The 20214-nt window shown below is 38.9% G+C and overlaps 1 protein-coding gene and 1 long non-coding RNA gene across 2 annotated transcripts; both read left to right on the forward strand.

Annotated features, from left to right (window-relative positions):
* Positions 1-2638: 2638 nt before the first annotated feature.
* On the forward strand, positions 2639-8825 carry LOC148096707 (sperm acrosome membrane-associated protein 4-like). The gene is made up of 3 exons (XM_087835438.1): positions 2639-2710; positions 4169-4279; positions 8565-8825. The coding sequence occupies exons 1-3, from the start codon at positions 2659-2661 to the stop codon at positions 8783-8785; spliced, it is 384 nt and encodes a 127-aa protein (XP_087691564.1). The 5' UTR covers positions 2639-2658; the 3' UTR covers positions 8786-8825.
* Positions 8826-9589: 764 nt separating this feature from the next.
* LOC118453999 (uncharacterized) lies at positions 9590-13182 on the forward strand. The gene is made up of 3 exons (XR_015717079.1): positions 9590-9713; positions 11686-11796; positions 12991-13182. It is a non-coding gene; the product is annotated as an uncharacterized LOC118453999 (long non-coding RNA).
* The last annotated feature ends 7032 nt before the right edge of the window (positions 13183-20214 follow it).

The raw sequence follows: 20214 nt of genomic DNA on the forward strand, positions 1-20214 counted from the left end.
GAGGCCACCCACCGTCTGAAGAAAGCTAATTTCTACTGCTTGTATCGTCAGTCTCATTCTTTTGGTCACTACCCAGAGCTCAAGACCATAGATGAGGGTACGGGAGTGGCGAGAGTTAAATTGAGAGTTTTGCTTTCATTTCCAGCTCTCTTTTCAACCTGATTGCATTCAGTAGCCACAGCACCAGTCCCTCCACTTGTGAACATCTTTAGCATCATATGTGACTTTCACATAGAGTACATTTGCTTATAAATGGATGCCACCAAGGATTTTCAAGAGCATAGCAGGTAGAGGTTTAAGCACTCAATAGCAAAAATGTTGTTTTCCCACTTACTTGTGTTTTGAATTATCACTGTTGCACCTATATCATAAAGTCTACTGGACATGTGAAACAAGGCCACTGAAGTACATATAAGTACATATAAGAAAAATATGATATTATGAGTGGGAATTGAACCTATACCTTCACCTGGAATGGAAAAGTGCATTTGAATTAGTTTGATGGAAAGAACTCGTCAAGCTGGTCCAAAGTCACTCCAGTTGTTGACTCCAGTTCCTTTAACTACTTCTGATTATATATGACTTGGAGTTCACTTGAAAACAAACCAAACTATAGAGAAAAGCTACAAGTTTACAAACTCATCAACTGATTCAAGCCAGAGTAGTGAACTACAGGCCTAAAAACACCCTAAGAGTCCTGTACTGCAGCTGAGCTGATACACTGAAATAGAATATGATTTTGAATTTCATCTTGTGATTTCTTGATGTTCCATACATACATACACATGAGTACTCAAGAGCTTTCTGCCATACTGGATGTGATAAATAATTTGGTTGATAGGGAATAATGTGTATTTTCTGACTGTTTGGGAGTCTTTCCTGGATTTTTCTGCCTCTTGCTGAGTAAAATCAGTTGCAACGAAGGTGCTGTACCAAAAGCCTCTTAATGATTATTTTGGTTATCACCAGATGTCCACGATTGCCTAAAATTTTTCTTGTTTCTTTGGAAATACTGACTGACTAGTAGCTGAGTGGCAATAAAACTTGTGAAGAAAGAAAATGAAGAAAAAAAGAAAAAAATTTTAACTAACCACTAAGAAAGATCAACTTGAATGGACAGCGCGGAAACCATTGTAGCTTTTCAAAATCAGCTGCCTTTTACCTAATAAAGAGTCCATCCTTGAGCCAGGTATCTTTGTGTACTTGACCATCCTATCACCCTTGGAAAGAAGCTCAACAGTTTCAAGTAATTTAACAACAATCCACCTGAGTAAGATCAGGAGTGATTTTAAAGAATGGAAATGCATATGTCACAAATGTCTGTGTAGGACAGCTCATCCAGCTCCAAGAATACTTAAGCAGTTGAGTTGAAGGCAACTTGAATTGCCAAAATTGGATTCGATCTCAATGCAGAAATTGCCCACAAATGACAAATGAATCTAAACTTCTTCGCATGCACTTGTAAGATCTAAAATAACTTTATGGTTTGCTTTTGGCTGGTCGGTGGTGGTCTACAATACTTGACTCAAGAATGGGCCCTTGTTTCCCAAGAGCCTTTGGCTGACGTTGAGAAATGCCTTCGCTCAAAATGGACCAAAGTCTCTTTTGTTTTCTAAATAAAATTGTAGGTTCAAATCCCACAACCAACACAAAGCATTTCTCTTTAGATTTAAATTTCAGATTTGAGATTTGTAGAGCTGGATGGATGTAACTGGGGGGGGATACATGCAATATATGTCTTAATAGGGTTGAATGTTAACCCTAATCCTGAGTCTTTTCAGCCTCTGGTCTAGAGTATGAGAAGTAAATGAATTTGTGTCTTCTGTTAAAATTTAGTGACATTTTGGCAGAGGAGATCATCCTAGATAGCTCAAGAGCATGCATCTTAGTGATGCATGTTTGAATCCATGCTTGGTGACCAAGCCTGTGAACAATGATGGAAAAACCTAATGGAAATGAAACATGGCTTTAAGGTACAATAATAATAAGAATCCTAAAACATAGTTTTAGCTAAAGGGTCATGATTGGGTAAATTGAGTATCATAGAGGGGCAGAGGTTCATCAGCAAAATCTGCAATTGTGGTGAAAATTGTAAAAACTTTGAATATCTCATCATCTAGAAAGTACAGCTCTTAAAAGTCTATCTGTGGGCTGCGCTGATCGTGACGAGATTGGGAGATGATGCAACTACTGTAATTATGTGGCAGCTCTATATCATGAGAATGAAATGAGTGCACTGGGCATTGTTCTTTATAAAACCAAATGCATTATAGGAAAATGATGATACAGGTTTTAAATATTTCCCAGTTTGCAAAGGTTCAAACACAGTGAGACTCCAGTGATCTTTTTCTCTCTCTTTTGTGTGTGTTCCTTTTTCAATAGGCTTCATCCTTTTCAAACAGATCTCAGTTGGCTGCGAGGTAATATATCGGCAGATGAATAGAAATCAGTGTCAACATTAATCTATTGTCTGCATTCAGACAATATTCCGACATTATTGTTTGTATTCAGGACCTGATGATACGCCTTTCCACACATAAGCAGCTGAGCAGAGTTAAGAACCTCATCTGAAACCATCGCCAGCGCTCATCTGGAAACTTGTGTTTGGTCTTTTTATCTGCAATTTCTCAATAAAACACTCAACTGTGTAAAAGCAAGATGAAAAATCTTCTGTGGATCTGTGCAGCACTGATGGCCCTGTTTGCTACAGGTAAGATGGACCAGATGCTGGTGAAATTGTACATTTCTAGTCTTTTTAAGAATATAAAAATGTCTTCACCAAAAACTGTTTTGAGCACAAATTTACTTTCACAAGTGGTCACATCTTTGAACGTCTCAGGTTACAAACAATTTTATCACACTTTTAATTAAAATTAGCAACATTTCAGCATAAGTGTTATGAAACAGTAAGACGGTCCTGGTTTCAAATCCACTGTCTGCTCTTCCTGTGTGGAGCTTCTCTCTGGGTGATCCACAACCCAGAGACCAGCAGTTTGTGGGGTTAGTTACTGATTCTATCTTTGCTACTGGTGTGAGTATGAGTATGAACGTTGTCTGTGTTTACTCTGTAACAGACTGGCCACCTGTCCAGTGTGTACCCTGCATCTGCAGTATGTACAATGTAGTTTTAAAGTGCTTTTACTTAAATATTTGCATGTTTCACTAATTCTTTAATTATTTTTTTATGTATTTATTTGTTTGTTTATTCATTAATTTAATATGGATATTTCAAAGCTAAAAAAAACCCAAACAATCTCATGACTCTCCAGTTTTTTCTTATCTTTCTTACCTATGACACATATACATAAACTTTGATATGTAGTTTTAACAATAAAATGCAATAAAATGCTTTAAAATTTATAATAAAATAACCTGTAAAAAAAGAAAAGTACTTTTGCTTTTAATACTACAAACTAGTCACACATGTCCAGACACTGGTCAGTAACCCCTGGCAACCAGCGGTTGCTTGGAGAAATTGTGTATTTCACAGGTGGCTGGCAAGTGCTTCCTGGAAGGCTACTGGAAGTCAGATAAACAGATTGTATAACAGTGGATTTGAATGTGTAAGTTAAATTTACGCTGTAGTTTCATCACCTCCCAATCACGTCACGATCAGCTTAGCCACACACACAGATTTCACAAGGTGCAGCTTTTATTTTCAAGACACTTTTCACAGTTTTGGCATCTTCCATGCTGTGGGTGTCCACAGTAGTCTGCTCACGAACAGAGCAACCGCAAGAAGATCTTGCACTGCATACCTCTTTGCAGCTGACCTCACCAGCTGACCGACAGCAACCACTTGCAAACCCATTCTGTTTCTTTTCCCGAGCAACCAGCGGTTGTCAGGGAGTTACCAACCAATTTAAAAATATTTGCAATCAGTGATGGCTTTTTGATTTTTTAAATGTAAATCAGTGTCATTAAATATCTACCATTAAACATGTTTTGTCTTGTAAATGTTTTTATCACATAATTTTTGTGTGTTTTGTGTAAGTGCATGATCCCACATGCACTTATCCAGCATATATAACTATTAGGAAAAAAAATACTTAACACAATCAGGAAACTGAATGAGGTATCTGATTTATGTTTGATAACTTTTCCAGTAACTTGTGGTCATAACTTCCTGAACAGTTTCTTGAAATTTCTCTTCCTCCTTGGTTCACAGGAAAATCTCTGACTTGTAACACATGCACAGCGGGTTTTGGACCTAAGTGCTTGCTCAGCTCCACTGAGAGCTGCAACAACACCCAGTTCAGTTGCTACACGGGAAAAGTGGGTGAGTAACACGAATCAGGAGGTTGATTTTGTGAATTCTGATCTGGAATAAAAGGACTTGAAGAATTCTGCCTTCACATCAAACACATTGCCACAGGTACATTGCAGAGTTAAGGAGCTTGGAAAGAAAAGCGTCTGAGAAGCTTCTTCAGTTCTGAACTGAACTGAAGAAGCTTCTCGGATGAGAGGTGAAACGTCTTCAAGCAACTTAAAGAAGTCCAGACGCTTTTCTTTCCAAGCTCCTTGGACTACAATGACCTGGACGACTGAGATCCTTCACAGACATTCCAGAGTTAAGGTAAAGGCATGATGTCTGGTGTTAACATAGACTGTATATAAAAGATGGTCAACGCCACCTGGAAATCACCCAATATCCTCTTTGATTCCAAACAGGGATCATAATTTATAAACTGCCTGCTGTATTCGCTATGATTTGAAATTACCACCAAATATAGGGCCATTAGCAAGAATTTCAGATCTAAGGTTCCATACTGACTCCATGTTTCAGATCCATGGTTGTTTAAAGGTTATCGTTTATCGTTTTAAGTGTTTTTTTGACTGGATCAGCCATGCAGATTGTGTTTTGATAAGTTTTGATTCAAAACATCACCATTACCCAGATTACAGCAAAGGGCTGGAGACAGATCACAAATGAAAACTGAAAACTCTAGAGTGCAAGAAAACTAGAAATGATAAACAGAATTAAGAGAATGATAATCTGTGTTTTTGCACCATTATTTTTATGCTTTAAGTAGTATATTTATATATTGACCTATATATTTATTGTAATAAAAGTCTATTAATTATATTTCAAACATACAATATATATGCAGGACTTGGGTTTTTCTTTATTAAAATCATAAATGGTTTGTGTATATGTGTGTGCGTATATTTTGTATACATATTAGATGCCAAACGTGAGTTGTATCCTTTTTTAAGATTCAACATTTTAGAAGTTTATTGTCATATACACCGCAAAACAAAAATGGTTACGCTGAGCAATGAAATGCTTACTTTGCATGTTCCCTTCACACAAATAAATAAACAACTAACTAAAATAAATAAATAAATGAACTTATCTCTAAGCATAGAAAAATAATAAATAAATAATGACGAGTGGCATTTAATGACAATAAATTTAATCTAATCTAATCTAAAGACATATTTCAAATAAACTGTGAGCTGTGTGGTGGAAGTCAAAGCAATAATCTAAAAATAGATTATGAAATGTAATTAATTAAGACTTTTAAAGGTGAAACCTCATTTTCAGTCTATTTTCTGAAGGTTTGCTTCCATCTGCTGGTCAGTTTTTAGTTTCTTGCTCAGTGAAGCAAGTTTTAGTTTCAGCCTAAGTGGAGTAAAAGCATGAAGAAAACAGTGAAGAAAGTGTGTTACTGCAGAGAAAAAGGAGAAATGTTCATGTTTCACAGCTGGTCATACCTGCTTTGCTAGCTAACAGGAGCAGCAGTAACCATGTTTTTGTGTCTTACTCATGGCTGCATTTGTTTATTTCATGCAGTACAGTGCATCTGTATCAACGTGGGTGAGGTAAACTGGGTGTGTATAAAATAATGAATTCATTACTAATGAAATATTCCATGAAATAGGTGTTTCTATCGAAATGTCTATAATTAATTAAGGATATTTTATTTTGTATGGATTTTGGTGCTCCTTGTTAAAGCACTGGCAAATCTCTGTATCACAATCAAAAAGATCCTATTCAGTTCCTTTTTGAACAACCAGGACAAAAGTAAACTGGATTATTGGATCATTTGTATCTGGATTACGTCAAGAGGTTACGTGCAGGGTACGGGTTAAGTTAAGGTTAACTTAGGAGTGTGGTTGTGAGGCTGCACATAGCCACGTCTGCGTGATGTAAAACTATGAAGAGAATCCACGGGTAGTGGGAGAAATTCACCTTTAGAAGAAATGCTTTAAGAAGTCAGGTGAAGAAAACAGGATGTTTTGGTTGAAGAAATGATTAAAAACAAGAGGTAGACGTTTGAGTCCTCTGTTAAACCAACTGTAAGTACTGCTTTTAAATAAAATTGTTATTTGCCCCTTGGTTAGGTTTAGACAACACAACCCGGTAAGCTTTACCACAAAATGTGGCTTAAATTCAACTCAGTTCAATTCAGTTTTATTTATATAGCCGAAAATTACAACAGTCACTTCAGGGCATTGTAAGACAAACACCCTACAACACAAGTTTGGGTTCTAATAAACCATATCACAACATTAGCAGACCAGCGAATAACAAAACAGAGAACAAGTCATAGAGATCTGATTTCAGAAACAAATCTGACCTCCATCTTTAGACTTCTTTAGGCAAAAACAATAGGGACATGAGTGAGGACACTGGGTTTTTGTGCGTCTGCGGTGACAGTGTTACTTACCTGTAGCTTTCTCCTACTGAGTTGTTAATTGTTTCCTGGACCTGTGTAAGGCTGTGGAGCGTGAAAAACCTGTACTGGAAGCACAGATCAGGGTGTGGCTGGCACGAAAAATAATTACTTCATCCTGTACGTCTGACAACCCCATCAAAAATTGCAGTTTGCATGAAACCTTGAGTAATTCCAGAAGATGTTCTGACTGGTTGTGAAACAAGCAGTTTGGATTTAGTTACACAACGCTTAAATGTGCCACACCAACAACAGCAGAGTGTCCCACAAAGATTAAAGTCTGCTCCAGGCTGTGTTGTTACTAACTCCACCTTCAGCTACAGCCTTCCAATACTGCAGTGTTCACAGTTTAATGGAACAAGACTTTGGCGGTGCAGAATAACTGGTGCTTTATTTCAAGTCCTATGCATCATCCCCAGACTTTGCTTTCAGTATGGGAGGCATGTCAGGGGGATTCAGGAGATCCTGACAGTGTTCTTTCTACCACCTGACGTCAGCAGCACATCACCCCCATTGCACACAGTGTGAAAGAGTATCGCTTCCTCCTGAGTCACCTGATGGTTTGCCAAAATCAATTTGAGGCCAACTGAAAGTCTTGCTCCATGTCCTAGTCAAACTCCTCCCACACCTGAGTTTTTGCTTCTGACACTGCCAGAGCTGTGCTCCGCTTCGCCTGCCGGTAACCGTGAGCTGCCTCCAGAGTCCCACAGGTTAACCAAGCCTGACAGCTTGACAGGCTCAGGCACTACCTCCATGACCAGCACCAATAACTTTGAAGCTGCAGTACTATTATGCAGAACATAGATCAAACAAGCCCATCAGAACCTAAGGTCCCTTCGACAGGTGATGAACCGACAAGAAGGTGAACCCATGTAGCTGTTATGGGGCCCACAGGCTAAAGCCAGGCCAACAGACACTTACCCTCTATCCCCTATCCTGAGATTGACTTGGAGTGGGACCCATGGGTGTTTTCTCAATAGTTTATTGTCAGGACCAATTTGCCTTAGGAGACCCTACCAGGGGTAAATTAGCCCTGACAACAAACCTCCTGAAATCACTGGAACGCACAAAGCTCTCTCACACAATAAGGTGGTGATTCACTGAGATTTTGTCTCAAAATCTTTGTTTTTTCTTACATACAGCTCCAATATCTTACAATTTCAAGGTAATTGGTGGCTGTAGCTCAGGTGGCAGAGCAGGTCAGCCACTAATCAGAAGGTTGGTGGTTTGATCCCAGGCTGCCTGGTGGTGGTCAGAGGGTGCGGTGGTGCCAGTGTCTGGCAGCCTTGCCTCTGTCAGTGTGCCCCAGGGCAGCTGTGTCTACAATGTAGCTTGCCACCACCAGTGTGTGAATGACTGAATGTAGTGTAAAGTGCTTTGGAGTCCTTAGGGACTAAGTAAAGCGCTATACAAATACGGGCCATTTACCATTTTAATTGTTCATAATTTCTTGCTTTTATTTGAGCCTAAATATTTCACAATGAAAACATTAAATAAGGTTGCAGCTGCTCTCATGTCACAAGAGGTCACCAAACAGGTTTCCTACAGAGTTTAAGGCATGATCGGCTTTCTGAGTCACCGTAAAGTGGATTTATGTTTCCAGCTGCACTCAAGCCTGCAATTTTTCACATGCCAAACAAATATAAAAAGCACCGCACTATGGAGCAAATATATAAGTTAAAATACAAAAATGCTGAAAGATTAAAACAGTGGTTACTATGCAGCAATCTGCAACCATTTTTTCTGATTGTCTTTATTTAAATTTATCCAAAAGGGCAAATTATTCAGAATCTCAGCACAACCTTACACAACTTAGACTTCAGTGGAATAAAGTAGAATCTGAGAATAATCTGTAAAAATCATGCTTGTTTTTCCTCTTTTTAGACTTTAACATCAGTAAATGGATGACTTTACAAAATCAGGGCTGCGTGTCTTCGTCTCTCTGCAACCAAACAGAAAAAGGATCCCTGCTGGGAATCACCTACACCCTCACTAGGAACTGCTGCAACGCCGACCAATGTAATGGAGCTTCATCTGCCCACCTTCCTCTCGCCGCTGCATTGGGCGCATGCCTGGCAGCAGTCTGGAGCCTGTGGGCCTTCTGAAGCCAAAAACAAGCAGCAAAAATAAAAACTGTTTTCTTCTTTCCCAAAAGGTTGATTGTGTTCATCTGGAAGTAGCATTTTCAGTGGGAGAAACTTTGCGTCACTCATTCAAGTGACTTCTTCAGTCTAAGCTGACTGCATGTTTCCCCAATCTTATAAACAGTACCTTTGCACAATGACTGAAACTGTCACCACTGAATGAGCAATGTGCTATGAGGTCGATTCATTGATCATTCATATGTAAATTCCCATGACCATTGATCAACAACCACTCATCAAAGCCCATGGATCATTGATCAAAGACCACTGATCAATGGCCATGAGTACCATTCACAGAGAGTTGGGGAATGGCTACGTCCAGATGAACAGTCAATCTTTTGGGATTTACTTAACTGGATGATTGAGCATGCATCAAGACATAACTTCTTCTTTGTTTTTAATGCAGGGTTTTGTTTTGTTTCTTTACTTTGTTCATTGACTAAACTTCTGTATTCTGTGTAGAATATCTGTTTTACTGCACCTATGATGTAGCGCAGGAAATGAGTGAATACACAATAGAAAAGATGTAATTAGTATTAACAGTTAGCATTTTAAAGTCCATGAAATCTGATGAACAAATATTAAAAGGTGTTTATGCTCCGAATTATCTTTTGAGAAAATGATTTTAATCTTTTCCTGTGAATGCTTGTGACATTTTAGATAATTGGCTGGAGAGTTGCTGTTGGAACAAAAAAACCTGATAAACTACATTCCTGCATATTCCTTTTAAGTCAAGCCATTGTTTAAATGTTGCAAATTGTTTTCTTTAAATTCACCTGACACACGCACACATAACGCCTACCTAACCTAGTTATTTTAAGACGACTTGTGTGAATGATGAATAATTTTTGGAAAGCGACAATTGTCTTGGGTGCCTTCATCGCAGCAGGTAAGTTACAGAAAGCATCAAAATTAGAAGGTTGGGTTTATTTTAGCAAATGCTGGATTCCCAAACAGTTTTTAAAATCCCCGTAACATCACAGCATAATATTTCAGTTTTTATTTTTGATTTTGGACCAGAGACCACCAGCAGTCCCAGGAAACTCAAAACATCCTAAATTTAAGAATTAAAGTAAGAAAATAGATGACTTATATTGACTATGAGTGTTATGATGATTTCTGACATGAGGTTCAGTTCTGCGGTGGTGATCGCAGGGGATGATCGTTCAGCTCTTTAATGGCAATTTAGCGTGGGTGTGGGTATGTGTGTGTGCGTGTGTGGTTCAGTCTTATGGACGCACACTCTCATTGAACCCAAATAAACTGCTCCTAAGCATAACTTGTGATTCACACTGCCTCCATGAACACCATTTTTCATCCCAGTCAAACATTACTCACAAAACGACCGCGCCCTCTAGTGGCGAGGCAGAAAACTGCATCACAGTCCTGCCTTCAGAACAATGCGATAATTATGATTATATGATTATTAGGTTCACATTAAAAAAGAAAATATGCCCTGTGTAGAGGAGTCACGAAACAAATTAATCAGCTGTCTTATCGTGTCTCGTGATTCAGCATACATCCTCTTTACTGCACTGATATCTGCACATCTGTCCACTGCCAGCTATTTCATTTTGTAAAAGTCTGACCAGCCCCTCCAAGTTTGTGTGGTTTTTCTTTCCTTCTGACCAGATCTGGCTTTCTGCGTCATCCCTTGAGCATAAATGTACTTGTCAACGCATTGTTTCTATGTCCTAAAAGAGAAATATTTCACATTGTAACTAACACTTAGCGCCCGGTGGCGCCAGTGTCCGGCAGCCTCGCCTCTGTCAGTGCGCCCCAGGGCAGCTGTGGCTACAATGTAGCTTGCCATCACCAGTGTGTGAATGTGTGTGTGAATGGGTGGATGACTGGTTGTGTAAAGCGCTTTGGGGTCCTTAGGGACTAGTAAAGCGCTATACAAATACAGGCCATTTACTTATTCTGAAGTACGATTCCACCATCTCATCTACACTTTCAGTTTGTCTTGAAACCTCTGTAATCTCCGTCTACGTTTTTCTCAAAATAGAATTTCAGGTTTAATCTCAAAATTTCTACTTTATTCTCAATAATATTTTTTTTTGTTGTAGATGACTGAGATGCACGGGCTGAGATAAGAGAACTGTAAGTGCCCCAACTTAAAAGTACCTAAACTTTTAGGTTGCGGCTTTAAGGAAATGATTGTTCCTGAACATCGATGTTTAGGGGAGGGGAAAAAGCCAGAAATCAGCTTGGGTCCTGTGGACTTTACAATTGATTCCTTAATTAAAAAGTTCCTCATCATTTCTCAACGAGGAAACATGTCTTCTAATCATTTAAGACTAAAAACACAAAATAAAAATGTAATAATTAAATAACAAACAAGTAATAATAATAATAATAATAATCATTTCTTATACAGAACCTTTTAAACAAAGTTATAAAAGCGCTTTACAGAAAGACATTTTAAAAATAAAATCACAGAAAAGGCTGGTCTTTAAAAAAAAAACCTATAAGAACAAAACAAAGAACACGAAATAAAAATGAAAAATAATTATTAAAAAGTCTTTTTGTTAAAGAAAAATGTAAGAAGAGACTTAAAGTAGTTAAAGTAGTTGAATTCTTAGATTGCACAAAGACAACATAGGTTTAAAAACTACTCCATTATGGCATTCTGAATGAAGCCACTTACCATTATGGGTCTATTTTGCTCTCAGTTGTCTGATCTTTTACTTAACTGTATTTCTTTCATTGTGGAACTTTTACTTGTAAAATACAATTTTTTGTGATGTATTTTTTATTTGTTTTTGGGGAAATGCTTCCTCCACTATTAACGGAGGCAAACAGATGAAACTGGACTGACTGAAACCTGATCCCTCTGCTGTTTTTTCCCCACTTCACAGCACAATGCCTGACCTGTCGTCAGTGTCCCATTGGCATCTTTGGAACATGCTTCCTATCAAAAGATGTCACTTGTACTAATACAAATCAGAGCTGCTTCAGAGGAGATGCACGTAAGGAAACTTTTTTTCCTCTATTGTGAAGATATTCAGACAGAGAAAGCTCAAAACTGAGGAAACACATGAGAAAAAACAGAAATACTTTCAGTCTTTGTTCGCATGACAAAGGTTGATTGAACAAAATCAAATATTTCAGGTGAAATTATTACATTAAAAATTTAGGGTTGCCTGTCAAATACTAAAGCTCAGTACAAAACAGAGATACATCTTTGTTTTTGTTTTTTTACATGGAGCTGCTGCACAGCCAAACAAAAAAAAAAAACCCTTTAGCCAAAGAAAATTTTAGTCAGATCAGAAAACTTGATGTCGTATGGAAGCTTGTTTCCACCACTGAGTAAACTGAATAACTTATTGCTATCAAAAAGGCACAAAATTGGAGTAATTACCTTTAAATTTTAACAAAATTACTTGAAATTTTGAGATAATGAGCCGAAATTCTGGCTTAAGTGTGGCATGAAATGTTTTTTGTTGTTTCTGTGGTGGAAACAAACGTCCATACCAGGAACTATTTGAAAATATTTTCACAGTTACCATTTCAACAGGCAGCTGTCATAGTCACTTGCCAATAATTATTTAAATGCCTCCAAGCAATTTATGCATTCCTTTTGTTCACACCCAGAGTTCATACCGCCTGAAAGGAACTGGAAGATTGGCAGTTTCCATCCCCTGGCTCCTTTAATCACAATGTATACTTGGGCTAAACACTTAACTCCAAGTTGTCCCCGATGTATCCATCGGAATTTGAGTGTGTAAATGTTTGATGTGCTTAGATACAACTTTGGTAAGACTTAAAACTAAACGGACCTTGATGATAACATAACAAACCTTAACTAAAAATAACACAAGAATTTAACATATTCATATATAACCTAAGAAATAAAAAAATACAATATAAAATCCCGGGTCACTGATTCAGAATCATCAAAATGCTACCATGGGGCAGCCTGAACCTTTGAAACAGTCTACATTAATTAAACAAACTAGGTTCCTTTTAAAGTTATAAGGTTTTCAGGCTGTGGAAGACAGAAGGTTCAGCTGATAATCAGCCGGTATTAACTGAAAGTTTTGCACTTTTATTTTAAAAAACGTTTCCCAGAAGGTTTGTGAAACAGAACAGCAGGTGCTGTTTTAGAGAGCAGATAAAACTGCGCTGCATATTTACTTATCATCTGCTTCCGGTCCTTACAGTGTTCAGCGCTGCTGGGGGGCTGAAACTGCACACCCGCGGCTGCCTGGAGTCGGATCTGTGCGGGGCGTCGCTGAACGGCTCCATCCTCAGTGTGGCCTACAGCACCTCTTTCCAGTGTTGTAACACAGACGTGTGTAACGGAGCCACTTCCATCCAGCTCCCACTCACTGTGGCTCTCTTTGCTGCTCTCCTGGCCTCCCTGTGGAGCTGCTTGAATCCGTAGTTAATCAGTATATTATCTCCTGTGATTTATCCTGTTTGCTTTGAAATCAAACAATAATTGAAATGAAATTTAATAAATAAATAACATCAGTGTGGCTTCTTTCTCTGGTCTTCTGATTAAAATTTGCATACTTATAATAGAATTTAAGGAGCCTGGATTATTCAGCATATAAAAATGCCTACAGACAATACTAATTAGATCTTAAACTTTACATTGAGTTCGCTATAAGATGGGGTTTTTAGGTGAAATCTTTACTAAATAAAATAATGTGCTAAAAAACAGCAGGAACATTTCCAAATATTGAAAATATTTGAATTTTTTAATCTAAAAAGAGATCTTGTACAACTTCAGTGACAACTCCATATTAATGGTCTTTAAAAAATACATTTACAGCTGTTAAGTATGACAATCTAACTCCAGGGTTTTTTTTTTAATTTTCTTTGTTTGTTTTCTGGTGCCTGTTAAATCTGTTAATTTATAATAGGGAAACATCACTACATCCAGTCTTGCGAAGTGTGGTGGGGGAAAAAAATCCAGTGGCAAATTTCTTGACCTTTTATCTATGTCGTCTGTTTAACCTATAAAAATCATGAATAATGGTGGTTAGTACAATCCCATCATAGGAAATCATAACTTCACTGTGGGATACTGTCTGTCCGTGATTTGAACAGCCCAGCGCGTGCTCCCACACAGGGAAAACCAATTATGTAGGGGAGACCTACCTTGGCACTTGTGCAGGTGAAGCCAAAGGGAAGATTTGCTTCACATATTTTCTAGTGTTTGGCTTAGAATGAAGTTGGTTTGGAAACATATTCAGCGATGCTTCATCTCCTGCTTTGCGTTTCTGTGGGCGCCCCGTGCTTGCAGTGTCCAAGCGTTTTGCCCCCCACCCCCCCCCCCCCACCCCACCCCACAGGGGGCGGGCCCCACACTTTGGGAAGGTCTGGGTTAGAAGAAGTTAATCCATTCATGCATGGGTCACTTATGCATAAACTACAAAATAGTAAAGTTAGCATCTCAACTGTTGACTAAGAATAAACTATCATGGTGATAATCATGAATGGGTGAATGTTTTCTTAAGAATCATAAACAGTGTGAATCAGCAGGTTTTTCTCTTTTGGGCTTGGAGCGTTTCTTTTGTAAGGATGACCTGTGCTGTGACATGCTAATCTCTCAGAAATAACCAGATACAGCTTAGAGCAGAGTACTGTTTTTGGTTTTGTTTTCCCCCCGGATGGTTTTACATCCCCACCTGACTTTCCATGACTCTTGAATGCCCCCTAGTGAATTGCAAGAAAGTGTACAGCACAGGGACACTCTTTTTAATACTCGTTTCAACCCCATTTTACCTTCTGATCTGCCTTGACTCTTCATGGCACACATTCAACAAGATGCTGGAAACATAACTCTGTGATTGTAGCTCATATTGATATGATAGCATCACACAGCTGTTGCAGATTGGTCAGCTGCACATCCATGATGTGAATATCCTGTTCCACCACATCCCCAAGGTGCCCCATTGGAGTGAGAGCTAATGGCTTTGGAGATCATTTGAGTACAATGAACCCACTGTTCAATAAACCAGTTTGAGCTGACATTACATTTATTAGTGAACTCCCTGAGATCAATGTGAAACAACCCCAGCTACAAGATTAATCACATAAAAAAGGAATATGTCTGTGAAGGTTCTCAGTCATCCAGGTCATCGTAGTCAAAGGAGCTTGCAAAGAAAAGCGTCTGGACTTCTTTAAGTTACTTGAAGACGTTTCACCTCTCATCCGAGAGGCTTCTTCAGTTCTAAGGTCAAATGGTGGAGAGTCCCAGATATAAACCTAGTGGGAGTGTCCCCCCACAGAGGGACAAAAGGACCCCCTGATGATCCTCTAATCGCCTGAGCCAAGGTGTGGAACTGGGTGTGGGTCCCAATCAGCCAGAGTTTCGGGTGGGTTCATTGTGACCCCTGGCCCCACCTTCGCATGATAAGGTGGGGCCAGGTTTCACAATGAACCCACCCGAAACTCTGGCTGATTGGGACCCACACCCAGTTCCACACCTTGGCTCAGGCGATTAGAGGATCATCAGGGGGTCCTTTTGTCCCTCTGTGGGGGGACACTCCCACTAGGTTTATATCTGGGACTCTCCACCATTTGACCTTAGAACTGAAGAAGCCTCTCGGATGAGAGGTGAAACGTCTTCAAGTAACTTAAAGAAGTCCAGACGCTTTTCTTTGCAAGCTCCTTTGACCATAAAAAAGGAAGTGTCCCACTTGCAAAGGGATAAAAACCACATTCCAAAGCTGGGGCCAACCGTGCCGCAAATCATCTACCCTCAACATATTGACAACATCAACAGGGGACAGTTGTCCTCACACACCCAGCACTCTCTACAGAGTAGGACCACAGTCACCCCGGCCTCAGGAAGCCAACTCTGCAGCATATAGTAGGCTCTGGCCTGCAAAGACAGAAAATATAACAAGAAATTCAACTGAATCTTAATTATATAACTAACAGAATGTCTGCTATAAACATTTTAATCTAAACCATTGTAAGTCTGGAATAAATAACATACTAGAGTGACAGGAAATATAACAGCAGTTTGGAATATAAGTGTACTTGAGCGTGACTGTTATCAAAACACCTGCCTTCAATTAATCCAGCCCACAGCAACTGTGAAACACACACAAAAAACCACTCCTAAATTAGCTCCCATTTCCCACAGCAAATTTGAGGGTGAGTTAAAATGCAGGTGATACCAATCTACCACATCACATGACTGTGTGGAAAAATCCCAGCAGATCAGCAGTTTCTTAAATACTCAAACCCGCCTATCTGACGCCAACAACAATGCCATGTTCAAAGTCACTTAAATCACCTTCTTCTCCTAATAGCTGATTAAATATTTGCTGTTAGTCAGCAGCTGAACGGTGGGAAAGTGGCTGGTGAGCACAGTGCACTTCAGACAGATTATTTTTAATGTCTTCTCCTGTGAATTATTGTCAACAAACATAACAACCAATAATCATTCAGTGTTATAGGATTTGTTTTGTTAGGAATGTATACACCTGTAGACTTAAACCCCTTTGCTTAGTGTTTTTAAGTGAAGACAGATCATATAATCTCTTAATGTACCCTGGTGGTGCTGGCCCCATTTGGTCTCCATGGACAGACACTGAATCTGGAAAAAGCTTTGGCTATTAGTGTAAAATGATCCGTGGATGGAGAACCCAGCAGGACACTCCTCGTTGCATTTACTCTTTACTCTTTAAACTAGACTCAGTTTTCATGTCATGTTTATTATCTAACAAAAGAAAGCTCAATAACCCCCTTGTCATGGTCCTGGGTCATTTTGACCCAACGTTCTTTGTTTCCTTGTGTTTCTGTATCATGTTAAGTTCATTTGCTGTTCTTGGAGTTATTCTATCAGTCCTAAGTTGTTCAGTTTAGTTTATTGGGTTTCCCCTCCTTGTGTGTTATTCCATGTCTCCCCAGCTCGTCATGTCTGTGCTCTCCCTCGTGCTCCTCAGTGGCTTTCTCTCCCACTCTGGTCTGCGTCTTTGTGTATTTCCTGTTTTATTGTGAAGGGCTGTGTCTTATGTCAGTGTATTGAGTTTTGCTTCCCCATGGTCTCTCATGTCTGATTGTTCCCAGCTGTGCTCTCCTTCTGTGTCTCATTCCCTTGTTATCCCTCTGTGTATTTAAGCCTTGTGTTTGCCTCTATCAGGTCCTGGTTTGTCTGTCTCCTGTGTGAACCCTGTTGGACTTCTCCATGTTCCAGGTTTTTTGTTCCTCTGTATTATTGTTTTGTAGCTGCTCCCAGTTTAGGCTTTGTTTAATTTAGTTCCCTGCCATGCTCTACTTTTGTTTTCTGCTTCACCTTGCCCTGGAAATAAACTCATCCAGTTACTCAGTTATCAGTGCTTGCACTTGGGTCCACACTTCTCATTTCTTGACGATCTGCCTTGCAGATCTTGACACCCCTTTGCTGGGATTGAGATTGAACTCTCTCTCCAAAGACACACAAAAGGTGTTAAAAGCTACCTTAAACTGGATTTTTAGAAAAACAAAGTAACAGAAAAGACACCAAAGATGCAAAAACACAACAATGTGCAAAGACACTCCAAATACAAAAGAATTGGAAAAAGACACACCGAACCATTAACATCTGCAGAACAACATCAGCAAGCCGCAACAAGAACACAAGCAGTCAGAAACCCACAGCATAAACTGGTAGTAAAGAAACACCAAAGAGAGAAAAATAGCAGAAAGAGATGCAAACTAAACACAAATACATGCAAAATACCTGTCAAAGAACACAAAAGCACAGCTATATGAGATGCTGCTCGGTCATAAAAACATGCAAAATAAAAGCAAATGCAGAGAAAAAACACAACCAAACCATATTGTGGCAAACTTCAGCAAAGTAGAAGATGTAGAGCTTTATTTTAGACCTGCAGTTCCTGTGTTCTATACACTGCTCAGCTACAGAAATGCAGTTTTATTAGGAACATCCAAGAACAGCGGTCAGAGGTCATTAACGGGTGCAGCAGTCTCAGTCATGGTGTCCATTGCTGGCCACACTCAATACAGAACAAACAGCTGCAATTATACATTAACAATAACAATAATAGACCATTAACTTGTGAATGTCACGTGAACAGTCCCATGAGTCTTTGGGCTAGTGGCTCCTCCCCTTAGCCCAAAAATTTAAAAAGCACATTATTATCAATTCTGTCTCACTAAAGCTGGATTGTTTTGCTGAAAAGTAAAGCAAAAAAACTTTACATGCTGTCATATTATCTACTGTAATAAACTGCTCAGCTGGGTAAAGATGAATAAACATTGATGACACTGGTGCAAAAAAAATAAATAAATTTAAAAAAAAAACCTTTCTGGACAAGAATTGAACTGAAATGTAAGAAATCAGCTTTTAAGAACCCACTTTAGTGCTTCCCAGAGTTATACATCTCAACATCATTAGAAGAGAACCTGTGAGTCAAGGCTCTGTGGTCAAACTGCTGAAAAGAAACCACACTGAGTAGGTCCAGTAACAAGAACAAAGTTTCCAGGAACAAGAAACTAAATTAATGGGAATTAAAATAATTGACATCTGTTTCCTGTCTTATTTTGATAGTCAGTTTTGCTTCTTGGTTCATTAGCTGAATTTTGTTCCCAAGGTGTCTCCACTCCTACCTCATGTGTGTATTTGAGTCCTCAGTTTCCCTCCTTTCTTTTATCACATCATTATCAGTCCTCCCCTAATGCTATGTCCTCTCTCGGCCGTCCTGTGTTTCTTTGTAGTCAGTTTCCTAGTTTACTTAGTTTTGTATTTTGTATTGTTTGAGTTTGTGAGTACAGCAATAAAGCTGCTTTGTTGAGTTTATGTTCAGTCTCCAGAGTCCTGCATTTGTGTTCACTCCCAGGCTACCACACAGCAAGCCTGTGATACTTAGTTTCAGCCAGCCTCAGTAACGGAGCTGAGACGAAGAAGCAAACACGTTAAAATCATCACAGATGGCGTCCGTGTATCATGTTTTGAAAATGAATAAAGCTTTGAATATGGACAGAAATCAATTAAAATTAGTGCATAAAAGAAGTAAAGAGCAAATAAAAGAAGAAATAGTGAATTGTGTCAGCATGTGCACAGTGAAAAATTTAAAGGATTAAAGTTGAGAATAGTTGTTTTAAAGCAACATGAACATTGTGATGCAGCACGGTGCTGCAGTGGTCAGCGCTGTTACATCACAGTAAAACGGATGTTGTCTCAATGCCTGCATCAGTTCTCTCTGGGACAGTTATCCTTTAGAAAACTTACAAATCAGTCCAAAAAACAAAAATTATCAGAATGCAGAAAATGTAACAACTTATACTCAAAATTTCTGGAGACACGACCTCCAGATTTTCTGTGGATTGTGAGTAACACCTTCACCTCTAGGGGGCAGCATTTTACCAGTGGCTGGTAAAACTTGTCAGAATTAAATGAAGCAAATAAAACCTTTTTAATTGTGACAAGAAACTTTTTTTAAAAAAAAAAACAAAAAACAAGACAACAACAATCTGTGAAATATGAAATATGAGGACTGTGATCCTGAAAGTGTTAATTTGAAAGGAGATTTAATATTTACAGCAAGTAGAGTGTTTTCTGTAAGTTATCTTTTCAGTTTGGCCCCCAAGGTGCTAATTTTACATACATATTTACATGTTGTTGTTATTTTCAGAAATAGCAGGAAAATCCAAAAAACTTCTGTAAAATAAGGTAAAACAGACAGGCTGACCAGACCACCCCAAATCTAAATGTGGGGTGGAATAGGTTTGTAGACCTTACTAATGCCTTTTGTGTTTAATGTTAAAAAGAAGCGTGCGTTTTTTCCAGAAAACACCCAAAGGAGCCTGCATGATTCAGAAAAAATAATTTTTGAGACAGATGAAAACAAGCTCGTACAATGGGAAGAGAAAAGCATGGAGACAGAGAGAAAAGGCTCATGATCTGAAGTATATCGGGTGCAATACCACTGATTTCCTTTCTGATGAATTCAGAGTGGTATCGATGATACTGATCCGATACTGATACTCTGTACAAAAACTTAATGTTTCATTGTATTTCATAATACAATATATAATTGTATTATGTAATCGTAATAATATAGCTTCATAATGATTACAGGACATCAGACTACTTGTTCATATTGCTTAATAATGTAGAATTATCATGCATAAATAAAAAATCTGAAGTTTTGTGCTATTTGAACATGTTGCCTGCCTGCAGCACTAAAGGACTCCGCCAGAGACGTCTGTCTCCCCTAGCAGCACCTGTCCCTCTCCTCCTCTTCAGTTCGCCTCAACATAAGCTCGTCATATTCTGTGATATGATTTACTCTGAGGTGTTTGACTAGGTTAGTGGTGTTGCCACAACACCTCACTGTCTTGCCACATGTATCGCAAACCGCGTCTCAGTCGTTTGTGGAGGTAAAATACGTCCACACATGACTCCGTTCAAGCTCAGC

This window comes from Neolamprologus brichardi, chromosome 22 (genome assembly GCF_056152115.1).
Source record: "Neolamprologus brichardi isolate AB-2024 chromosome 22, ASM5615211v1, whole genome shotgun sequence".
NCBI classification, from domain to species: domain Eukaryota; kingdom Metazoa; phylum Chordata; class Actinopteri; order Cichliformes; family Cichlidae; genus Neolamprologus; species Neolamprologus brichardi.

Excerpts from the sequence above, each read along its gene's own strand:
- LOC148096707 (XM_087835438.1), top strand. The coding sequence starts at position 2,659 with ATGAAAAATCTTCTGTGGATCTGTGCAGCACTGATGGCCCTGTTTGCT. Across the intron at positions 2,711-4,168 it reads GATGGCCCTGTTTGCTACAG|GAAAATCTCTGACTTGTAAC; the intron begins GTAAGATGGACC and ends CTTGGTTCACAG. Across the intron at positions 4,280-8,564 it reads TTGCTACACGGGAAAAGTGG|ACTTTAACATCAGTAAATGG; the intron begins GTGAGTAACACG and ends TCCTCTTTTTAG.